The sequence below is a fragment of the Vombatus ursinus genome, unplaced genomic scaffold (genome assembly GCF_900497805.2).
Source record: "Vombatus ursinus unplaced genomic scaffold, bare-nosed wombat genome assembly UNPS02010394.1, whole genome shotgun sequence".
NCBI classification, from domain to species: domain Eukaryota; kingdom Metazoa; phylum Chordata; class Mammalia; order Diprotodontia; family Vombatidae; genus Vombatus; species Vombatus ursinus.
In genome coordinates this window covers 2292188-2314766 of record NW_020950172.1, presented here as the reverse complement: position 1 = coordinate 2314766, position 22579 = coordinate 2292188, and the positions used below count along the sequence as shown (strand labels likewise).

At 52.6% G+C, this 22579-nt stretch overlaps 1 protein-coding gene across 1 annotated transcript in view; it reads right to left on the bottom strand.

The window, feature by feature from the left end:
• Positions 1 to 1830: 1830 nt before the first annotated feature.
• The window catches only part of TBC1D22A (TBC1 domain family member 22A), a 306894-nt gene continuing 286145 nt past the window's right edge, over positions 1831 to 22579 (bottom strand). The window contains exon 12 of the mRNA XM_027854296.1: positions 1831 to 2644. Coding sequence (XP_027710097.1) covers positions 2516 to 2644 — 129 coding nt within the window. The 3' untranslated portion in view covers positions 1831 to 2515. The remainder of the gene's footprint in view (positions 2645 to 22579) is intronic.

Sequence of the window (22579 nt, the reverse complement as noted above, 5' to 3'; positions counted from 1 at the left end):
TCAGCCCTCCTTGCTCTATTCAAATGCTGAGGCCCAGATGACGTCCCTCTGCATTTAAAACTGAATTTCTATCACATATGCTCCTAACCCACTGCATTGAAACATCACAAGGCTCGATAACTTTGGACAGATCTGTCAAACTCATCAGAATAACACTGCCAAGCCCCCCGCCCGTGCCTCCGAAGACAGGCAGCACAGCATGTCAGGAGTCAGAGGCTTGGGTACAAAGCTGCTCTGCCATCAGGGGCTGCCTGTGTGGCCCTGGACGAGTCCTTTCCCTCTTCTGGGCCCCAGTCTCCTCACTGACAAATCAAGGGAGTTGGGCCAGATGCCGTCTCATGACCCTCCCAGCTGAGTCCTGTAACTTGATGGAATCTGCCAGAAGACACCACCTGGCCCATGACCACATTTCCCTTCTCTGATCCTTGGCACCTGAAGACCCCAGGGCCATCCTCCCCTTCAATCCTGGGGGTCTCACTGGAGTAAGGCCCTTTGGCAGCTTCCCTGGCCCCAGGTCATACTCCAGCCCCTTCTGGCAACAGCAGAAGGGCATGCTGGGAGCTCCAGAGGAGGCACTGATAACAAGACTGAGGTCCTGGAGGGTCACAGGAGAGCTGAAAGCCCTCAGAGATCTCTGGGGCCATGCCCCTCGCTTTACAGTTGGGGAAACTGAGGGGCAGGCGTTTGCCCAAACAGTTGCAGGTTCTCTTAATTCATGGTCTGGGTCCTATCCTTTCCATCAAGCTGTCCTTTAAATGTTGCCTGCATATGCTTTTTTTTTTTTATCTTAACAAAACAAGGAATGTTTTTTCAAAAGCTCCCCTGCCCTGCCCTGTGTCCCTGCCCATTTCCTGGAGGGAAGATAGGCAGGGTGCAGAGACATGCAGGGATGCTGGGGCTGGCTCTCTGTTTTGCAGCTTCTGGAGATGACAGACAGACAGACAGAGAGACAGACACAATGGTTAGGCACAATATGATGTTTCGGGTAAACCTGAAGGATGCTTGGATTGGAGCTGAGTGACACCTTTCGAAACAAGAAGGCAAAGGGAGGGTGGAGGCCCCTCCTGAAGAAGCCGCCTCCCAAGGTGTGCTACGTGCTCCGCACCCACAGCGGCTACTGCTGTACCGTCCCACCAGCCAGGATGCCCTCCTCACTCGCCAAGTGTTTGGGGGTGTCACTTTTCTCAGTGAGAGTTCGTTCCTGGGCCAGTGGGGAGGCTTTCATTTCATTCCACATATGGTCCTGGGCAGGGTGAAGGAGTGCAGAGAGGCCCAGCTTCTGAAACTGTCCCTCCCTGCCATGTCTCCCTTCTGAGGGACGCTGGGCTCAGCCATTGGCCCCTCCAGTGACGCAATGGAATAAGTCTTCATAATTTCAGGAAGCTACCAAGATGGGGGTGGGGGGCAGGCAGAGCCCGAGCCTCCCTGGGCTGGGCACTCCGGCACGACCAGAGGTCATGGAGGAGCTGGAGAGGGGCTTTCCCAGGGGGCGGAGTGGGGAGTGGGAGCAGGAAAGGGATCAGGCCTAGATGTGGGGCCTGTCTTCAGGGGTGCCAAGCCCTCCCCCCGGGAGGAGGTCGGCGAGGCGGGCGTCTTCCCAGGCCTACGGCGGTGTCCTGAGCACCTTCTTCATGACCCAAGAAGGGAGAAGCAGGACCCAACCCGGCCCACGGTGGCCTCGCCGGGCTCAGGAGGTCCTCGCCATGAGCCTTCAGGTCTGACTCGGCCCCTCCGGCTGGCTCAGCCGCCGGGCCTTCCCTCCTACGAGAAGGGGAAATGTGACGACGGCCACGCACCTGGAGCCCACGTGGTTCACAACACACTTGATCATTGTTTTTTTAATTTTCATTTACTTTTAGTAGAATAGAACTTTCCAGTTTGAAAATACATCTACTACAGAGCTGACAAAAGCAAGCGCTCCCAAGGGAATCCTAAGCAACACTCTCTCCTGGCTGCCTCAACTTCCCTCAGAATGATGCCCCCCTTGGGTGATCTCTGAGCCCAGGGTGGGGGGAGGGGCGATAGTGGGTTTGGCGATGAGACGTCGGGCTGAAAACAACCCAGGGAGGGGGACGGGGACCTCCCCCCAGGAGAGAAGGAGCCTTGCGGGGGCTGGTCCAGGCCTGCCCTGAGGCTGGCCGTGGACGGGGACTTCCCCGTGCATGGAAGCTCACATGACGGGAGGTGTCCATCTTATCTTCTCTCTTTGGTATCTCGGGATCCCTCTCCATTTCCGTTGCAAGAAGCGAGACTCTCTAAGCTGCGTCTACATGGGCCGAGGTCCTGTGCTTTCTAGTGTGTGTAGGAAGATGGCCGCCCTCGGTGGGTCACTTTTCTCTCGGCCCCAGGCAGCTTTCCGAGTTAGCGACTGTCCTCGGCCAGCGTAGACACGGCCCTAATGCGCACTTTACAAAAATATGCCACAATTAGTAAGTCGGGAAATGTGCAAACCAGAATGAAAAGTATGTTACTCCAGAACAAGCCTGTGGGAGCGCCGCCCCCGGCCCCGGCAGGCTCATTTCTTATAGTGATTTGGAGCATCGGCAAAGGCGAACTTGAGGCGGTAGGCCTCCGCCAGGAGAACGCTGACTTCCTCATTTCCCCAGTGGGCCGTAGGCAAGTTCTGGAGGAAGATGAGCAGCTCCTAACAAAGAGAGAGACAAGGCTATTAACAGAGGGAATCGGGTCACTCTGACTCACCCACCGCCGAGCACCAAGTGCGCAGAGGACCTGCATCGGGGCACCCGCCCTCAGTGGGCTTACCGTACAGTCGGGGCCGAGGCACAAATGCCGCTAGCATGGAAGCCTGGGGATCAGAGAGAGGCCGAGTGCTGCCTCTGCTGCTCATGACAACAACGATGATGATGGTGGTGATGGCTGCCACTCAGAAAGCCCTTTATGGCCTGCAGAGCTTTGCATGGATTATCTGGCTTGTCACCAAACCAGTGGCACTCAGAGCAGATTTCTTCCAGGAAACAACTCTGGACCAAGGTCCAGAAATTTTTTAAGAGGCCTATTTTGCCTGGTTCAGTAGGACCCAGACCTGCCTTGGAGTTCAAGGACCTGGGCCTGCCCACCTTCTGGTCCTGCTCCCAGCTGCCTGGGATAGCTTTGGCCATTCCATTCCATTGCTACAAACCTCATTTATTAAGCACCCACTGTGTGTGAGTAAAGCTCTGAGCCTCTGGGAGACACAGGGACAGAGGTTAGAGAAGGCCACTCACACAGAGATCACGACCACTGGCAACTGACTGACGGACGTTACACGGACAATGTAGCCATCAAAGGCAGACCAAGGGGGCAGCTAGGTGGCGCAGTGGATAGAACACCGGCCCTGGAGTCAGGAGGACCCGCGTTCAAATCCGGCCTCAGACACGTAACACTCACTAGCTGTGTGACCTTGGGCAAGTCACTTAACCCCAACTGCCCTCACAAAAAAAAAAAAAAAAAATGCAGACCAAGGCGGGGTTGGGTGAGGTCAGTGGGTCATCAGTACCAGGAAGGTTTCTGGAAGAGGCATCAGGAATGGAGTGGGAACTAAACAGAGAGAAGCCCCAGACAGGTGGGCTCGTCATTCAAACCCTCCCTCCAGATACGACAAGTTCCATGGTCTCTCTGATAACAACTGCTCTCTTCAGCACAGAACGGTTGCAACGCCCTCCCCTACCTGGCATGAAACAGTAGCTAGCATGTACATAGAGTTTTAAAGTTTGCAAAACTCTTTCCAAATATGTCTCATTTAATCCTCACAATCCTGTGAGGCAAGTGCTATTATTATCCCCATTTTACAGATGTGGAGACTGAGGCTGGTAGAAGTTAAGTGACTTGTCCAGGGTCACACAGCTAGAGGGCTAAATTTGAATTCAGGCCTTCCTGACTCCAGGCTCAGAGCTCTGTCCATTGTTCTAGGTCTGGGCCCAATGAGCTCCTCCTCCTCCTCATTCCTGGCTAGTGATCTCCAATTAAAGCGAACACAAATTCAACATGACGAATCCTCTCTAGCTGTCACTCCAATGAGTTTAAGTCAGCTCCGCCCTGCCCCCCCAACTCGGGCCTTTGACCTGAAATCACAGAACCAATTTCGCCAGCCTCTTGCCTCTGGGGGCATTTTGACGTCCTGCAGCTGTCTTTCCCCATTAGCGCCAATCCTTAGCAGGGCATAAATAAATTCCTTTGGTTTTCTTTTTAATTCACTTGGGTCTGTCCATGTGAGGGGAGCTGCACCAGCTGGTGACTGTCCCTTCACGGGACACCCTGACCACAGCACACCCTCCATTTCAGAATCTCACCAGTTGGACAGGGAGCAGCAGTGTCCAGCCCTGCCTGGTCTGCCAGATGACAGACACGGAAGAGCTTTGGAGCTGATCTTTACAGAGCAGAATAAATGCCTGACACAGATTTCCAACAGAGCCCCCTCCTGTAATCACACGCTAAGCAGAAGATGTCCTCTGATCTCAGACAGAAGATGTCCCCTGATCTCGGACCCAAGGCCAAGAGCAGCTGGAAGACCCCAAGGCAAGTCCTGGATCTCTCCTCACTCCCCGTAAAAGCTCCCAGTCTTCAGGCCTCCAATGGCCCAGGCTTCTTCTGGTTCTAAATCCTTGGCTCTCATGAAATATTTTATTAACTAAGAAATGTTATCAACCCCACTGAGATAGCTTGGGGGTGATAGCTCCATCAATCACTGGGTAGATTAGCATTTTACAGAGAATCTCAGAACTTCCTAAAAATCAGCCATTCAGAGTGGGAGCCCCCCCAGGGAGACTGCCTCATACCGCCTCTCAAGACTGTCTGTGTATGTACGTGCTGCCTCTGCGTCAGATTATATGCTTCGTGATGGCCCGGCCTGGCCCGCTGCTGTCCCGCTTCCTCAGCACTCGGCCTGGTGCCTGGCCCAGAGCAAGCAGAGTCACCAACTCACATTTCCAGGGCTCAGGAAGGTTTGCAGAGACTGATCCTCACAACCCTGTGAGGGAGGGACTGTGACCATCCCTATTTTACACACAAGAGACGTTGAGGGACTTCCCCGGGTCATCCTGATCCCAAGTTCCCTCTAGCCACTGTGGTACCACCTAAAAAGAAGGATCTGAGTCAATCATCTGAGCTCATCGACTCACAGATGGGGAGCAGGGGGCCCTCAGAGGCCAATTTTATCCAGCCCTCCTGGTGTTCAAGATGAGGAACCTTACACAGGTAAGACGCAGCCACCCATTCAAACCCAGCTCCTCCACTAACTAACAGAGCTCCATGTCAGCAGGTGGGACCAAGGAGGTGAAAAACGTCAGAGCTGGTCATGAAGCAGAGCCTGTTGGAGGGTGAAGCATTAGCACTGCCTGCCCTGCCTTGTTTTACAAGGAAGGAAGTATTCATTACATGGGATTTTCAGCTCAGGTCACTCTCAGGCGAAATTCTCTTTCCCATTTCAGCCTAAGGGATGACTCCAGTTTTGAGTGGCGTCAGTCGGCCCCAGACTCTCATCTCCAACCACCTCTCATACATCTCAACCTGGATGTCTAGCAGACATCTGAAACTCAAAACTCATCATCTTTTCCCCAAACCTTGCCCTCCCATGCCCCCAGTCCCTCAGGGTCACAACCTCAGGGTCATCCTGGGCTCTTCGCTATCTCTCCCCCTCCCATATCCAAGCTGTGGCCAATGCCTGTTCATCTCACCTCTGCAGCATCTCTCGAATACGCTCCCTTCTCTCCTTGAAGGCCTCACCATCTCACCCCTGGGCTATGGCCGTAGCTGCTGGAGGGTCTAACTGCCTCAAGTCTCCCCCTTCAGTCCAGCCACCAGAGGGATTTTCCTAAAATGAAGGTCTGGCCATGTCACTCCCCCCAATCAATAAAGTCCTCCAGGATCAAATACAACATCCCTTGCTTGACCTTCAAAGCCCTGTATAACCTCGCCCTCTCCTCTCTCTCCAACCTTCTTATGCCTTCCTCCCCTCCATGAACTCTTGGTCCCGTGACCCCAGGCCCCGGATGCTCCGTGAACAAGCCCCTGCATTTCTTGGCTATGGGCATTTCCTCTGACTGTCCCCCATGCCTGGAAGGCTCTTCCCCTTCTGCTCTGCCCACTGACCTCCCAGGCTTCCTTGAAGTCCCAACTAAAATCCCAGCTTCCACAGGAAGCCTTCCCCAGCCCCCCTTAATTCTAGGGCTTTCTCTTTGCTGATTATCTCCTATTGACCCTGTCTAACTTGTCTGTGCATACTCATTTGCATTGTGCACTACCCCGATTAGATTGTAAGCTTCTTGAGGGCAAGGACTATCTTTTTTTTTTTTTTTAATCCGCAGGGCCTAGCACAGAAGCCACTTGAAATAAATATCGATTTACTTATTGATCACGAGGGGTCCGGGTGAGTGATAAGGAAGAACATAACCTCCCACCGATGAGGACGGTCAGACATGGCCAACCATGCAACTGGACAAGCCACACCAAGAACGAGCTACCACGGCAACGCTGGCCTTCCTGGTTTGCACGGATCCTCATGCACCGCTTCGTTCCCTCTGACTTTCTCTTAAGTGAAGCTAGCCTCTGATCCCCAGGGGATGATGGGAAAGGAAGTCAGCTTCTCATGTCAAACAGCAGAAGCATCGCCTAATCAACACTGAGCAGATAACACATTTTGGCCTGTTTAAAAGGCACTCAAGGCAGAAGTTTACAAATTACCACAGAGCCAAGATGAACAAATTAATACCGGCGGAAACAAAGGACTCATTTGCCTACAATTCTTATTTTCTTCCGTTAATAGGAAAAGATGAAGCCAGAACCCAGGAGTCAGCACACCAATAACGCAGCCAGGTGAATGAGTCTAATTCACTTTTCTGCCCACATTCAGTCTCTAATTTGTACGGCTCTGCTGAAAATGCAACAAGGCACACGGAGGGGAACAAAGCATCTGCCTGACGAAAAGCATCACGGCCCTCAAGCGTGGTCGTAAAGCTCTTTGACAAGCCTTGTCCAAAGCCGGCCAAGTTCTGGACACTGAGGAAGAGCCTGACCAGTGATGACTGGGGGTGATGGGGTGGGGAGAGAGCGGAGGATTTCTCGATTTGCCCTGAGCTGGGCATGAGAGAATAAGAAAAGTTCAGACCACAGCCAGTACCTGACCTCACAGAGCTCCAAAGTGGCCAACTGGAGAAAAGACTGAAAGGGAAACAGACAGTTGGCCCTCTGCCCGCTCCCTCTGCTTGTCCTGGGAGCTCGCGATGCTTGCCCAGAACAATGGGGCAGGACAGCACCCGTCACTGTAATTTTATCAGCAACGTACAATCACAACAGACCAAGAAAGGCTGAGGGTCTCTGTCATCGGCAGTCTCCTCTGACAAGCGGCTCAGGGGACACTCATCAGTATTCCTCCTGGCTCCAAGTGCTGGGCCCCAAGGCCATCTTCCAATAAGAAATGTCTGCACTTGTTAAGTGCCAGTGTAAAGGGAAGTCAGAGCAGTGACTGTGGGGAAAGGCTGACCCGAGGGGAGGGATGCAGGCTGCTGTCACAGCTGCCATGCCCCACCCAAGTCAACTTCCTCAAGCAAGTCAGGAGACTGAGACTGGGAGATGACCAAGAGCACAGAGAGAGGAAAGAGCCCTACGCTCAGGGCGGGGAGTCCTGACCTGGGCTATGGCCCAGCTTTGTTAGGGAGACGAGGCCCATGCAGAGGAAACTCCCACGCGGCCTAAGCCATCTGTCCGTCCTTTGCCTTCTCCACCGGCGATCAGTTCTCTGTGCTGGCAGCTCTGTCTGTCCCTCAGTTCATGAATCTTGGAGAAGATCCAGGCCTTCTGGAACCAGCAGTGACTGCCATGATGGGTCTGTCCACATTTCTATGAGCTTCTCAGGCGCTAATCACTCAGCCCCAGATAATGACTCCACTCTGAAATGTCAGGATTGGAGAGGGAAAGCAAATGGAGCCAGTCAGTGCCAGGTACGCCATGGAAACCTAATGAGCCAGGCCCCTGGGAGCTCCAGGCAGGAGCCCCTTTCCTTCCTCGGCCTGTCCGACCACTCAGGAAGTGCCACCTTCTCCGTGAATCTTGCCTGATCCTCTCCCTCCCATCACGCTGAGCCTGACTGCTGGGTTCACACTCATCCCCGGGCATGGCAGGATCTGCTGGGGGACATCCAGGGCCATCAGGGTGGGCAGGGGCTGGGGCTCTTGGCATGTCTGTGACCCAGCCCTCAATCTAGGCTAGTGAAGGAAGGAATCTCCACTCTTCCCTCCTCTAGCTAGGCTGGAACCTAGGACGACAAGACCCTTCCAGCTCAACAGTGATCTGCCCTCCTTCTCTGGGACACCCTTCAAGGCCACTGCCCAGGTAGGGAGGAGCAGGAGCAGAGTATGAGCCCACGACAGCTTCTGGCTTCTCGTCCCAACAACAGAACCAGCTCAGTCAATTCAACTCAGCAGACATCTAATACATACGTATGTACGTATGGGGCCGTGTGCTTCCTCTGCTCAGAAACCTGCAGTGGCTCCTGAATGGACACTAGACAGACTTCAAACTCCTATGCCTGGCATTCAGGGCCCTCTCCAATCTGGCAGGACCCCACCTTTCTAGCCTCATCTCATACGGTCTCCCTCCACTTTACGCTCCAAGCCAAATGGACAACCCTCTCTTGCCCCTGCACACCTGGTGCTCGCCCTATCCTTGTGCCCCTGCTGAATTCCTAGCCGTTACTTAAAGGGTAGCCCAAACACCACCTTCTCCAGGAAGCCTGCTCTGCTCCCCCATTCAGGAAGAACCCATCTTCCTTGGCGCTCACAGAGCAATTTGGTTTTTTAATTCTCTGACGCACAGAGCATATACTACTGGGGATTCGACCGTCTGTGTCTCTCTAATCCCAAAGCCAAAGCTGGATGCTTGCATGAGCCTCCTAATTGATCCCCAGGCTTTTTGGGATTCTGAGTATTTCTGTTTCTCACAGCACAGTAATATTCCATGATATTCATGCACCACAACTGGTTTCAGTCATTCCCCGATCGACAGGCACTGATCAGAATACACCTGGAACATAGTACTCAGATCTGGGGGTCATGGAACTGCGGAGCATGTTCTGAAGAGAGTGGACGGAAAGGTGAGCGGACTGGAGACTCTGTGGCAGGAGAATCAGGTAAAAACAGGTGGTGTATGGCCTGGAGCAGAGAAGCATAAGGAAGAAGAAAAATGTGAGTACTGTCACTGCATATCTGAAAGGCTGCCCCAGAGAGGAACAATTCGACTGTTTTCTCTTCACCCCAAAGAAGAGAACGGGGATCCTATAAGGGGTGGTTGGTCTCAGAGGCCCGTCCCATCATGGAGGGGATTAGCCCTAAAGGAGTGACCGTCCCATGCAGGCTGAAGGACCCTCATGGTGGAGGGAGATCTGTGCTTGGGAAGGGGCTGGGCTGCATAACTCCTGAGACCCTTCCCACTCAGAGATGAGGCATTCTCGGTGTCCGGGGCAGCCCCTTCCCAAAGTAACCAAGGCTTCACTGTGCAGACGTTTAAGTCCTGAAATGCTTAAAGTAACTCCATGACATGATCCGATCATCTGAAGATTGGCCACCAGGCATTGAATATCTTCAGCCCATCATGAAAACCACCCATTAAAGCCTGGAGGGTTTTGTTCATGTCCCTAAATGGACAGAACCATGGGTCTCTGAAATACCACTGGACAAGCTGGGGCTGGAATCCCCAGCTCTCCCAGCTCTCAAGATCATGGAGAGCGTGATTAATAACTTGGTGGATGCTATATCATTTAATCACTGCCGCTGATCATTCAGTCAACGTCAGTCCCATCAGGCTAATCAGAGTGAAGAGGAAAGGCGCGAGACGAGACGGCAGAAGCAGAAGGCCGCTAACTCGCTCGACGATCACAGCGAGATGACTTCCTGTCTCTGGGCCTTCGTTTCCTCGGCTGTAAAATGAGGGCGTTGACTCAGAGAATCCCCAAGGCTTCTTCCAGCTCCAACAATCCACGAATCAGTGAGAGCTACAGCAGATGCTAACTAAAAGACAAATGCACATTAAATTAAAACAGACCATTAATGTTCTTTTCTCAAGAGGAAAGACGAGGGCAATTCGTTTTCTTTGACCTCACTCAGATCAGAAAAAAGTCTTTTTTTTCTCTCCAAGAAAACCCAATTTTTAAGTTTGTTGATTCTAGCCACAATCACAAGGATGCTTCTTTTGCTTTTCCTCCTTCTTTTAAAAAAAAAAAAAGGCACAAATTGGATTGGCTTCCCCTTCTGTTCACTTATACACTCAGACTGTGCTCACAGGAGGGCTTGTAATCATGTTTAAAACTAGGTTGATGGCTTAACAGGGTTTGTGTTCCAAAACTGCACGGTTACAAATCTTATTACTGACCTGTGACGGTGGTTACTGGGCACACGTGGAAGCAGGCCGTTTTCAGACATGGGTGCTTACAGAAACACACCAGGGCACAGAGAGTGCCTCATCACTTTGGAAAGGCGAAGGAAAAGGGCAGAGGGCATGTGGGAAGCAAAACCAAAGTGGCGGCTAACCTGGCTTCTCTTCTCCGCACTTTGGAGACAGAGTCAGTAACTTATGGGCAGCTCAGAGCCAGGACTGGAGTGGGCAGATACCAGAGGCTACAAAGCCAGGGGAGAAGCCTGTGAGTCTAATTAAGAGACAAGGAGGTCCTGCATTGGACATGAATGGATACAGGAGAATTGGGTGGTGGTTGTGCTAAAAAAGGGCCCAGAATTTAAAAGGTTTGGGGCGATGGAATCAAGAGACCCAGTGACTAACTGGATTGGGGTGGGGGCGGGAAGGAGAAGGAAGAATAAAAGATGATTAGAGGTTTTGAGCCTGAGACTCTAAAAGAATGGAGGGAGGGTCACTGGAAGAGACAGAGAAGTGGGGGGCGGGGCTTCAATTTCAGAGATGTTGACCTTCAAGTGCAGTTAGAGATATATTTATTAAGTACCTACTATGTGCCAGGCACTGTACTAAGCACTGTCTCAGAATGTGAGAGGCCAAAGAAGGCACCTGACCCTGTGGCAGCCCCAGATCTGCATCCACTCGGAGGAGGATGAGTGGTTGGTTGGTGGGGACTCGTGCCCAGCTTGGCAGGTGGTCCTTCATGAGCCGCTGCTCGCCCACGGTCAGCCGTCCCTCTGGTGAGGCTGACACGGCCCATCTCCCAGCTCACGAGTGTGTTCGGTGGGTCTGGCCTTCGGGGCCCCAGGGTCCCTTGCTAGGATGAGGCATTGTAAGAGATCTTGGGCAGTGGCATTTTATCAGCTCCCCTCCCCCTGCCATTTCTATTTTTTTTTTTAAATTAAATGAACCCTCATGATCATCATGATGCAGGAAGTGTCTTGGAGGCCTGCTGGTTTGTACTCCTCCTGCCTCCTTCCCTGGCAAAGCCCCCTCAGACTGGGCCCATGACAGGGGCAAGAGGAGACTCCAAGACTCCAGCAAGAAAACTGCCTACGAAAAGTTCATTTTTCTACATCGTCCTTTTGACCTTTCTGTTCCACTCTGTAACCTTTTAACCAATGGATCAAAGAAGAGAGAACATGCATTGTGCGACAGAGAAGTGACGAAGCTGACCGCACACAGGACAGTCACTCTGCACCTGGCTCGGGCTGTCCAGCCCCCCAGAGGAAGCTCAGTGGGGGTTCTGAAAAGGCAAAAAGTCCATTTCCCCACTGGGCCATCCTACTTGGTCACTCGCCACAGGGTGGCCTCTTGCTACACTGTTGCTGTCTTTTAGAGGTCCTTGATCTTCCTGTCTGACTACTCTGAAGGCCAGGCGGCACCGTCGGACTCGATATCTCAGCTCCGCAGTCTCCCTGTCTGACCAGTGAGGAGCTTGGTTTCTTGGGCTCTGAGCCCCCCCTGGCTCTACGGCTTCACATACATCCCCCCTGGGCCTCTCTCAAGCACATCCGGAAAAGACAGCATCGGGAGCAGATCTCTTTGACAGTTCTGCTATGACTTGGAAGGACCTGTCAAATCCCAGAGGAATTCGGTAGGCAAGAGAGAAAACGGGGTGGCCACACAGAATCCAATAGCCAGCTGGCAAAGTGGCCAGCTGGTCAAGCCGACAGCCCCCAGGCAGCACTCTGAGGGAGCCAGGCCCACTCATCCTCGGAGAGCCCAGACAGGTGTACTGTACTTGTAATTAAGTTCATATTTTTCAGGTGAAGGCTTCCCAATGAGAAACATACCTTCAGGTGCTGCTGATAAAAGCGCGGGCCGACCAGTGAGCTTCCTGCTCCATCTGTCCTTCCACTGGCCCATGACAGCGCAGAAAGCTCGCAAGGTACCACTGATTGCTTAAAGTGTGCGCACAGCACACCGATCTCCACCATACTTCCAGACTTACTGCTAATCAGAGAAGTGGATGTGATGGAAAACGCAGCCCAAGGAAGGAGCCAATGCTCCTCCTGGGCCTGAACTCCCTGTCAGAAAGGATCAGGAGGCAGCGAGGGGAAGCGGAGGAACCGAGACGCCACCGTCCACGGGTGAGGCGGCACGTATGCTGCCCGCTCCGAGAAGTCCAATGGGAAGAGCGCAGAGAGCCAAAGTCCCGCAGCCTTTTTTCTGGCTGTTTCAACTCATCATCTCAATGAAATCAAAGGGAGGGAGAAGGACAGAGAAATGGAACGAAGGGAAAGAAATGGTCTGGGAGGCTCCTGCCACTGGGGGCCTGTCTGAATCAGGAGCTAGCGAGCACAAGGACCCCAGGAGGCGGGAGGAGTCAGAGAGGATGCTGCTCAGGGCGGGTCCAGTCCACTCCAAAGTGTCCAGGGTGCGCCCAGCCTGGCACCAAGCCCAAGAGAAGCAAGGCAGAGGCCCGAGAGCAAAAGCCAGGGCTGAGGGGTGGTCACGAGGGCCGAGTCTGGACTCTGGGCATCTGAGGTCCAACTCAGCCTCTCACTCACTGACCTGTGACAGAGCACGCCCCCCCCCCCCCATCCTTCTGATCGCCCAAGTGTGTGATGCCGGGGGCTTGCAGGAACACATGAGAAAGGACGCAGCCTCTGGGCCTCCCGGAAGCAGTTGTTATTTTTTCTCCTTTTTGTATGCTTCTGTTCACTGCGGGTCTCTCCATCGAGCCAGGCTGGAAGTTACAGACCACTCCTGGGCCCAGGGGCCCTCAGCCCGGCCCAAGAGCTCACCGGCCCTGCCCCACTTCCACCCTGGGCCAGTCTGCCCCTCCTTAAGCATTCAGGTGGCCCCCCTGGACCTATTTCTAACGAAGTTGGTGCCTTCACCGGCTGGGTTTGCTCCAGAATCTCTGTCTGAGCGCGAGGGCCACCAGCTCCCACCTCCCAGGAGCAGAATACAAGCTGCGTCACCAGGCCCAGCAGCTTCATTAATATTTGTGAGCTGATTCTCTCTGATTCAGCCCCAAGTCTCCTTGATTCTGCGCCCACAACGTCTCTCCCATCCATCTCCTCTCTATTCACAGGCCTCCATTACCTTCCACTTGGACCATCGTCAGTCTAGTCTCCCTACTCTCCTGACCAACCCTTCCCTTCCATACCAGGTGCTAAATTAGCCTTCCCAAAACAAGGGGCTGAGCACCCTCAACAACCTTCAGTGACTCCCTAGTGCCCAGGATAAAAAACAAACTCTTCAGCCTGACTTCATTCACATGAGAAAATCACAGCATTGGCTTCCATTTGGCTATGAAAACAATGCATGGGCCATGATTTGAGTCCCACTGGCCAGCTCTGCCCTCCTGAAAAGAGCCAGGTGCTGCCCCTGAGGTGCCAAGGAGAGCACTGCTGATTGAGGGAAGGAAGATACAGATGTGGACACATGTCGTCACAGTTTTGAATCAAGGCCCACATCTTCTAAGTTCAGAAAATCAATTCTGACATCAGTCAATATCTTATGCCAACGGTTGAATTCTTTTCCATTCTTCAAAGCCTGATTCAAATTCCATTTCCTACGAGAAGTCCTCCCCGATTCACCATTGCTGCCCACAGCCAATGACTTGCCCAGGGACCTCACAGAGTACACTGTACCCCTCTAATGTACTTATCCTATAATGCTGGACATTCAGGCTATTTGTGTGGATGTCTGTACTGGCCTCTGAGCTCCAGGACAGCAGGGACCAGATCTTATCAATTCAATTCCATAAACATTTATTAAGTGCTTCTAATGTGCAAGGCATTGTACTAGAGGCTGGGGGCATGAGCGTGAAAAAGATGGAGCCTGTGCTCAGGGCCCTGCTATTCTCCTGGGAGCTGGGGGGAAAGTGGCGATGCAGACAGAGAAGTATTAACAAACAGTAGAGGGCAGAGCAGAGATCCAGATGAGGAGCTCTGAAAAATACAAAATCGCTCTGGACAAAGTAGGACCACCATAGTTTTTAGGGGGAAACACCAGGGAATGAACGCTATTTACCGAGTCAGGCTTCAGGGCTTGGTGCTGACCTTAAAGAAGAGTGCCTAGCTCCTGCCCTCAAAGAGTTCAGGGCTGGGTGGAAACGACAGCCCACCACACACAGAAAGATCCCGACCAGTCCCTGAAGTCTACACGAAGGGCCGGGTGAGAAGCAGGAGCAGAAGTGCTGTGGCCATTCATGCAGAGAGAGGCCATGCTCAAGGTCCTGGAGAGGGGGATCTGAGCCGAGGATTAAAGGAGGAGCCACTGGAGGAAGGGAAGGGGTAGGGCACGGAAGGAGAGGGCGTTCCAGGCAGCACGGAGATATCAGCAAAGGCAGAAGGAGTCTTCTCAACCTCTGCTCACCTGGGGCCAACCGCTCCACGACCAAACTGGATGGTGCTACAGTACTGACTCCGGGCAGTGCTGACGTCACATACTCCCTCGCTGGTGAAAAGGTATTTTTCCTTGTCACATAAATTGTGAAAAATTATTAACTTTCCTGAGTGTCTCAACTCAGTGTTCTCCGATTGATTTTTCAGTTGCTGATGAAACCAAGAAGAAAGACTCATACTGCAGTTTGGATTTCAAAAGGTCAGATTCACAAATTGAGAAGACTGGGGAAGAAGTGTGGGCCCTATTTGTGTCATTTCCCCAGAAATCTCCTTTTCCTGCTGTCCCCACCTTCTGCCAGCCCCTTCGGCCTAAAAGCTGTCCTTGTCTCTGACTTTTCTCTAGCCCTTCCGCATTGGCCTTGCTGATTTTCTCGGTGATGCGTCTTTTCGCTCTGTGCCCTGTTTTCTCTGCCCTCTTCCCCAGCTGTAGATCAGCTCCTCTCTGGGGAAAGTGGGAAAGCCGGTAGAAAATCACTTGTTTTTCCAAATATCTGATTTTCAAGAGGGGAGAGATGGCCTCAGATTTTTGTATAAGAATTACTACAGGGGCAGCTAGGTGGCGCAGTGGATAGAGCACCGGCCCTGGATTCAGGAGGACCCGAGTTCAAATCCGACCTCAGACACATAACACTTACTAGCTGTGTGACCCTGAGCAAGTCACTTAACCCCATTATCTAGCCAAAAAAAAAAATTACTATAGTTTTGACAGACTTAAAAGAACTCACACCATAAAACAAATTGCATACCATTAAAAAAAAATAAAAAAGTAGAAGAGAACCAAATTGTCCCTTGGTATCCTTCACATTCTTGGCTAAGGGGTGAATGATAGCATGGGGATGATTACAAAAGACAAACAGATGATTTTGATTACACTGAAAAGCTTTAGCATGAACAAAATTAATGCAACTAGGATAAGAATGGAAGTAGTCAACTGGGAAAAAAACTTTTCATATCTCTAATAAGGGCCTGAGGTCTAAGATGTTTAGACAACTGGCAAATATATAAGATTAAAAGTCAATCCCCAATAGTCTTCGGTAGTCAAACGGCAGGAGCTAACAGTTCTCAAAAGAAGAATTGCAAACTACTAACAATCATATGAAAAAAATGTTCCAAATAACTAATAAGAAACATGTAAATCAAAATGACCCCGGGATTTGTCCTCACACCCAATAAACTGGCAAATCCAACAGCTGTGGAAACGCTCTTGGTGGAGATGCAGACTGGTCCCGTCGTCCTGGAAAACAACTAGGGGCTGGGCTGAAGAAGGGACAAGTGTCCACACCCATGCCCTTCGATGCAGACAGGATCCCCCTGCTGGGATTCTACCACAAGGTCAATAAGACAAAGGAGGCCCCAAGAGCCACCAAAATACTGGTGGGTAGAACTTTTTGTAGAAGCAAAGAACTGGAAAGAAGCCCGTGCCCCTTGAGAGGAGAATGGCGAGCCATTCAGCCAGTGGCTAAAGGGACATCCCAAAGGCTCATTGAGATTCTGCTGTAAATAACAGTGACCAGAGAGAAGCAGGGGGAGACATGGATGAGAGAGGAAAACTTGACTACTACACTAAACTTGGGAAGCATTCTGACACACACACACACACACACACACACACACGCAAGAACGGACCAAGCCTGGCCCCACAAACACCAGGAGGCACTGAAGCCTCAGGCCACTGCCCGGCTCTTTGGAGGAGAAGGCCCATGACTGTGGAAAGCTGCAGAGACCAGACCATCATGATGGGCTGGTTAGTTCTGGTGACCTGGTTTTTCCTCCTTTACATTTCTTTCTTTAAAAAAACACAAAAGGATTAGTCTCTGGGAGGAAGAGTAGGGAAGAATCTACTGGAAATGTCAGCGCTCAAAAGAAAACAGGTCAGTAAACACCTGTTCTTAAAAGACTGAGCCCGAGAGAGCGAGCGTCACTTCCCATCAATTTCCCCACTTCACCGGTGCATGGTGAGCGCCCACCCCATTCTCACATGCACTAAGAAATGCCGACAAACCCACCAGCTCCTTCCTGCCCCTCGCTTTCCCAGGTGCAGTGCCGTTAACACTCGTCCTCCTGACGCCCAAAGTGGGTGAGATTTTTAACTGGCCAAAAGAGCACGTGTTAGTGATGGGGAAAGGGAACGTGTGAAAATGACCCAGCAACTGGTGAAGGTGACATAAGATGAGAAGAGTCGATGCCGGCGCAGCTGTGGGAAGACAGGCACACTCGCACACAGGCCAACAATCTGGAACCTACTGTGGGAAGTGACCTCCAGGGTCACTTAGGGCAGCGGTCCTCCAGGGGTGTTCTACAGATCCCCCGGGGGCCTCTGAAGTCAGAGCTATCATCATCATAACACGAAGGCATTTTAATGTCTGAGGTGGGAAACACCGGCAGATGCAGCCCACGTGGACAATAGCTCTTGGGGGGCAGTGTCCTAGGAGCAGAGCATTTGGGAACCATTGGTCTGGCACACCCCTTCTCAGAGAGGCAGTGGCATCGTAAAGAGAGGGGCTTCACTCCCCAGAGTGGGCCCAGCCCAGCATCGTCCACAGCCGAGGTGCAGTTGCTAGCCCGAGACCTCTAACCTGCACCAGCCCTTGTCCTGAGAGCTCATGCGATGAAGGGAGAACACTCTGGGTAGAGACTCTCATTACTGTAACGCACATCAGGCCCTCCCTGCAAGCCTGTGGGAGCCCAGAACTGACCGGAGGAGACTAAGAAGTCTGGCCCTGACTCTCCTGGCAACAAGGCGTCACTGAAGAGTTCTGCGTGGATGAGAGGTGAGGACAGAGCTATTCACCAGAAAGAAGAAGCATGCAAAGGCTTTGCCTGAGGAAGGCCAGAGGTAGGAAAACCAGTCAGAAGGAGGTGAAAGGAGCTGATCTACAGCTGGGGAAGAGGGTAGAGAAAACAGGGCACAGAGCGAAAAGACGCATCATCGAGAAAATCAGCAAGGCCAATGCGGAAGCGCTAGAGAAAAGTCAGAGACAAGGGCAGCTTTTAGGCCAAAGGGGCTGGCAGAAGGTGGGGACAGCAGGAAAAGGAGATTTCTGGGGAAATGACACAAATGGGGCCCACACCGTGCCTCCAGAATGCCCCCTGCAACCAGCTAGCTTAACCCACAGGTGCTGGAGCCAGCCTCCCAGCAGGGACAAGAAAAAGCAGATGGGCAGAGGCCACAGAACAGGGAGGGCTCGAGCTCTGTGGCCGGGGCCTGAGCAGACCTTCCCAACGTTCTGGACATTTGCCAAGCCTTCTTTTTTACGAAAACTGAAATCGCTTCCAAATACGAGCTTCTCACCCAAAGGCCCATCTCCCCATTGGAAGTTCGGGAGACGCACCTTGGGCACACTCCAGGCCCTGTCCAATTCAGCAGCTACATTTAGAACTTTCAGAAAACTGCTGGAACTAAGTCCACGGACCCAGAGACTCGCCTCCCTCCATCAGGTCCACCGCAGCGCTCCCGTGTCAGGCCTAACGAGGGCCATGGTCTCACGATGAGCTCTCGGAGGCGTCTGGCTTCCCTGCCCAGGGCGGCTGAGGGCTGGGGGGCAGGCCACGCGCTCTCTCCGAGGACGGGAAACAACCGCACACACTGAGCTGGCAAAGGCCGAGAGGCGCTCTGGGAATGAGAGCCAGGGTGACTGCTCTTCCCTGGAAGGGCAGGTGCTCTCCTCCAAACCGGGCCAGGCAGCCTGGCTGGCTCACCTCCTTCTTCTGACCTTCACAGCCGTCATTGCTCCATCCTCTTTGTCCTCGACGTTCCTCCTCCGCTCTCTTCACGTGGCCACCTGCTGCATGGAGGTCCTCACTGCCTCTCGCCTGGACTCTTGCACCCCTTCTCTCTGGTCTCCCTCCCTCCAGCTTTCCCTGCTCCAATCCATCCTCCATTCATGACTTTCCTGCAGCCTGTGTCTGATCAGGCCTCAAATACCAGTGGCCCCCTATCACTTCTGGGATCACTTAAAAAATTCTGTCATTTAAAGCCCCAAACTCCTTTTTCCAACCCAGTCCTATATTCCTCCTCTTCCTGTCCTCCAGTTTGCACACAAGATATTCCCTGTCCCCCACAAAGAGAATGCATTTCTCCCTCCCCTCATCTCTCAGAATGTCTTGTTTTCCTCAGGACTCGGCCCCAGGATCCCCTTCACCACGGGGTCTTTCTGGGACCTCCTCACTTCTTTGGTTCAGATATGCTCACTGGTGTTCAAGCTGTTTTTCTCTTTATGCCCAGTGCCTGGCAAACAGAAGGTACTGAATAAATGCTTGACTCATGCTCTCAGCCTCCTTCTCACCTCCCTAAACCCTGCAGAATTCCCTAGATCTAGTGCGCAGATGGGCAGAATCACCAGGGCCTAGGGTTCGGGCCCATTAGAGTCCCCGGCAGAAGCTGCCGCCACCAAGACGTAATAGAGAAAGCTGGGGTTGGCATGCCTTCTTCGACAGATGGGCAACTTTGGGCAGGTGACCCCCATTTTGGGCCTGTTTCCTCCTTCATAAATGAGACAGTCACATTAGACATTCGCTTTCCTTCCAGGGTCCCCCAGGCAGTACCTTAAGTTGAATGGCCCTTCTGAGATGGCGCTTCCACATGTTTCTCTCCAAGCCAGCTTGGCACACACAGTCAGACAAATCTGCCAAATACTTAGTTCACCAAGCCAAGCCAGCTCTCTGCTGAAAACCGTGCGGTGGGAGCCCCTGGCCACAGGGAAGGGATGAGAGAAGGCCTGGGGGACCTTCCTCCGCAGGTCACCGGTTGCCTGCTGGGCACTTCTGCCCTTCCCTCCAGCCTGCCCCTATCTGCACCATCACCCAAAGCACCACCAGCCTCTCCGTCCCCTGGATCCCCGACCTTGGCATCAGCTTCAACGACTCCTTCTACCGCACCTCCCCCACCCAACCCACCTCCTCCCACTCACACTGTGCCCCCAGCCCAGCCCAGGCCCTCATCCCGGCTCCTCGGGCTTGGGGGCTGTGCAAGCACGGAGTAAAGCCAGCAGACCAACTGGGAGGACTTTACAGGAGCCCAAGGGAGGGGGAGGAGGGCCTGCAGCACAGACATCTCTGACACACACATGCATGTTTGTCTGATGTGGAGAGGATGCTCAAACTCAGCCCCCACTGAGCTCTGGAACAGATCCCCTCAAGCAGCCCTGGGGCCTGCTTCTTTTTTGTCAGATAAAAGACAAGCTTCTTTGGCCAGACAGCATGGCTGAAACCCACCTTAGGCTCTCCATCCTACTGTCCATCATGCACTCTGCCATTTCCCACCTCCATGCCTTTGCATAGCCTACCTGGCCCCCAGGCCTGCCATGCCCTCACTTCTTCCTTGCAGGTACCTCACAGAGCCCTCATTCCCTTCAGAGCTCAGCACACGCCACCTCCTACCTTCCCTTCCACCTTTTCCCTAGAAATTACTTGGAACAATTTTACACTTCATGTTCTCTGTACGTTTCTGCCCCTCCTCCTCCCCTAGTAGAACCTAAGCTCCCTGAGGGAAGGGGCAGTTTTGGGTGTTGTGTTTTTTTTTTTTCCCCTGTATCTTCAGGGCATGGAGTGAATGCTTGAGGAATGAATCAATGAAGTCTAATTCAAAAGGGTTAATGAATTCCTGGCAATATTTTATCACGATGGACTTTCTCCACCCAAAGATCCCAACAGGACTAGGGGCCAGAATAATCCTCAGCGTTCCTGTTCACATCATGCTCTAAGGCTGGCATGGTGCCTTATATGTGTGCTCTCCCTGGGTCACTGGGGCGCCATTCCCACCACTCCATTGGGATGGGGGGGCTTTTTGGATTCAGTCAAAGGGCTACACATGAGGACCTAGAGGGTCACAGGTTCCCCACCCCTGTTTTAGAATGATCCCCATTGCAGAGGGGAGGAAGTGTGAGGCTCAGGAAGCCAGAGGCCTCTGCCCAGGATTGCACAGCACAGGATCATGCCAGAATTTGCACTCCAACCCGGGTCCGGGACCTCCTCTCACCCACCCTACCAAGATGCAGTCAGAATCACGGACCCTCCCAGCTTCAACTCAGAGCTCACCTCCTCTGGCCCACTGGTAGACGAATACAGCCCTCCACCACCTCCCGAGTCACTATAATCAGCTACGATAAGAGGCAAGGCCCTTTCCCCTGGTGGTCTGATGATTCCATGGTCCATTACATGCTGGGATTTGGGGTCAAGTCCTACCTATGTATGAACATTCAGGGTCTCTGTTTCCTCATCGAGCACTAGACAATCTAAGGTCTCTCCCAGCTGTAACATTCTAAGATTCAATGACTACTGCCTGATGAGGCAACACATCCCTGCAAGTCTTTAGCCTGAAGGAGCACATGGAAGCAAAGACGGGAGAAAATTGCGGACTAAGCCAGACACCCTGAGGATCAGGTGCTTTCTGTCTCCCTCGAACTCCGGGAGGTGGGCATCTCTTCCCAGAGTTCTCATTCCCTTGCACCCAGGTCACCTGGGCACCTATGGAACTCATCACTGATTCCTTCCCTCTGGTTCGGTGGTCTCTTTCTCCCCCAAGATCTTTACTCACCTCCCTTCTCCAATATGCTTTCACCTTCCTGGTCACAAGCTCCTACACAGACACAGCCCTATCCCACAACTCCATTTCTCTAACCTCTTCTGAATGAGGCCAGAGTCCAGCCACGGGTCCCATCCCTTCAGAGCTCAGGCAGTGATGAGGTCAAACTGATCTCCTTGGCTTCAAACTTCTGCAGGGCCTGGTTTATTGCACACAAAGGCACAGCCTGTTGTGTAGACGCATCATCTCCTAGGAGTCCCTCGACATCTCCACCGAGATCCTTCCCTCCTCACACCCTGAAAAGCCCCAGTTCTGGCCCTGTGCTAGTGGCCAAGGTGAGTCCTGTAGAACGCCAGTGTTGATACCAATCCCAGATGTATTCGAAGAACAAGAGCCAGGACCAGATGCAGAGTCACCCAAATCACTCCTGGATCTCTGCAGGGAAGGTGATCTAAGCTGGAGGTCACCTGGGCATTCTTTCTAAAAATGTCACGTTCAGAAAACGCAGAGCCAATGTTAAATCCACTTGTTTCGTGGGGAGGGTGCTCTACCCTGGGAAACTGGAGGGAGGGAGTAGAACCACAGAGATGGGGGAATGGTGTCCATCAAATATGGATACAACCCCTTACGCTAGGGGAGGCACCCCCCCAATATGCATTCTTAGGCATTTGGTCCACTCTGGCAAGATATTCACGAGGCAGTGCCCTAGACAGCACCAGACCCCGGTCCTCTGACCTGAGGACAGATCTAGCCTCAGAGACTTCCTAGGTGACAAAAGGGTGCTAAGTCAGGCTATTAGGCACCTGCTCCGTGATTTGGGAAAGGGTGGATGGGGAGCTGCAAAGGGAGGAGGCTTTGCTCTGGTCAAAGCCAGAAACAGGCCTCAACAAGAACCCCACATGGAGAAGCAATATTTCCCTGCTTGTTTTCCACCTGGGTTTAAATCCGTTCCGGCAGCTGCGAGTGCCGGCGATGTCATCCTGATGGTCTCGGAATGACTACCCAAATGCAGAGGTGGTGTCTGTCCAGGCTGGAGATTTAGACATTAAGCTGGCTGGGATGCTATTAGAGAGAATGCCGAGGCAGCCTTCCCCTGGTGGGTCCAAAGGGGCCGCACGCACAACTGTGGTCTTTATGTCTGAGGGAACGACTCTTGTGGGTTTTTTCAAGCGACACTTATGCTGTCTCTTAAGCAATTCTGTCCAGCAATGGTAATCAAAAGCCTTCAGAGTGATTGCCAGGGAGCTGAGCAGAAGAGACAGATAGTTAATCATTCTGTTTTATAATTTCACCCTGTGGA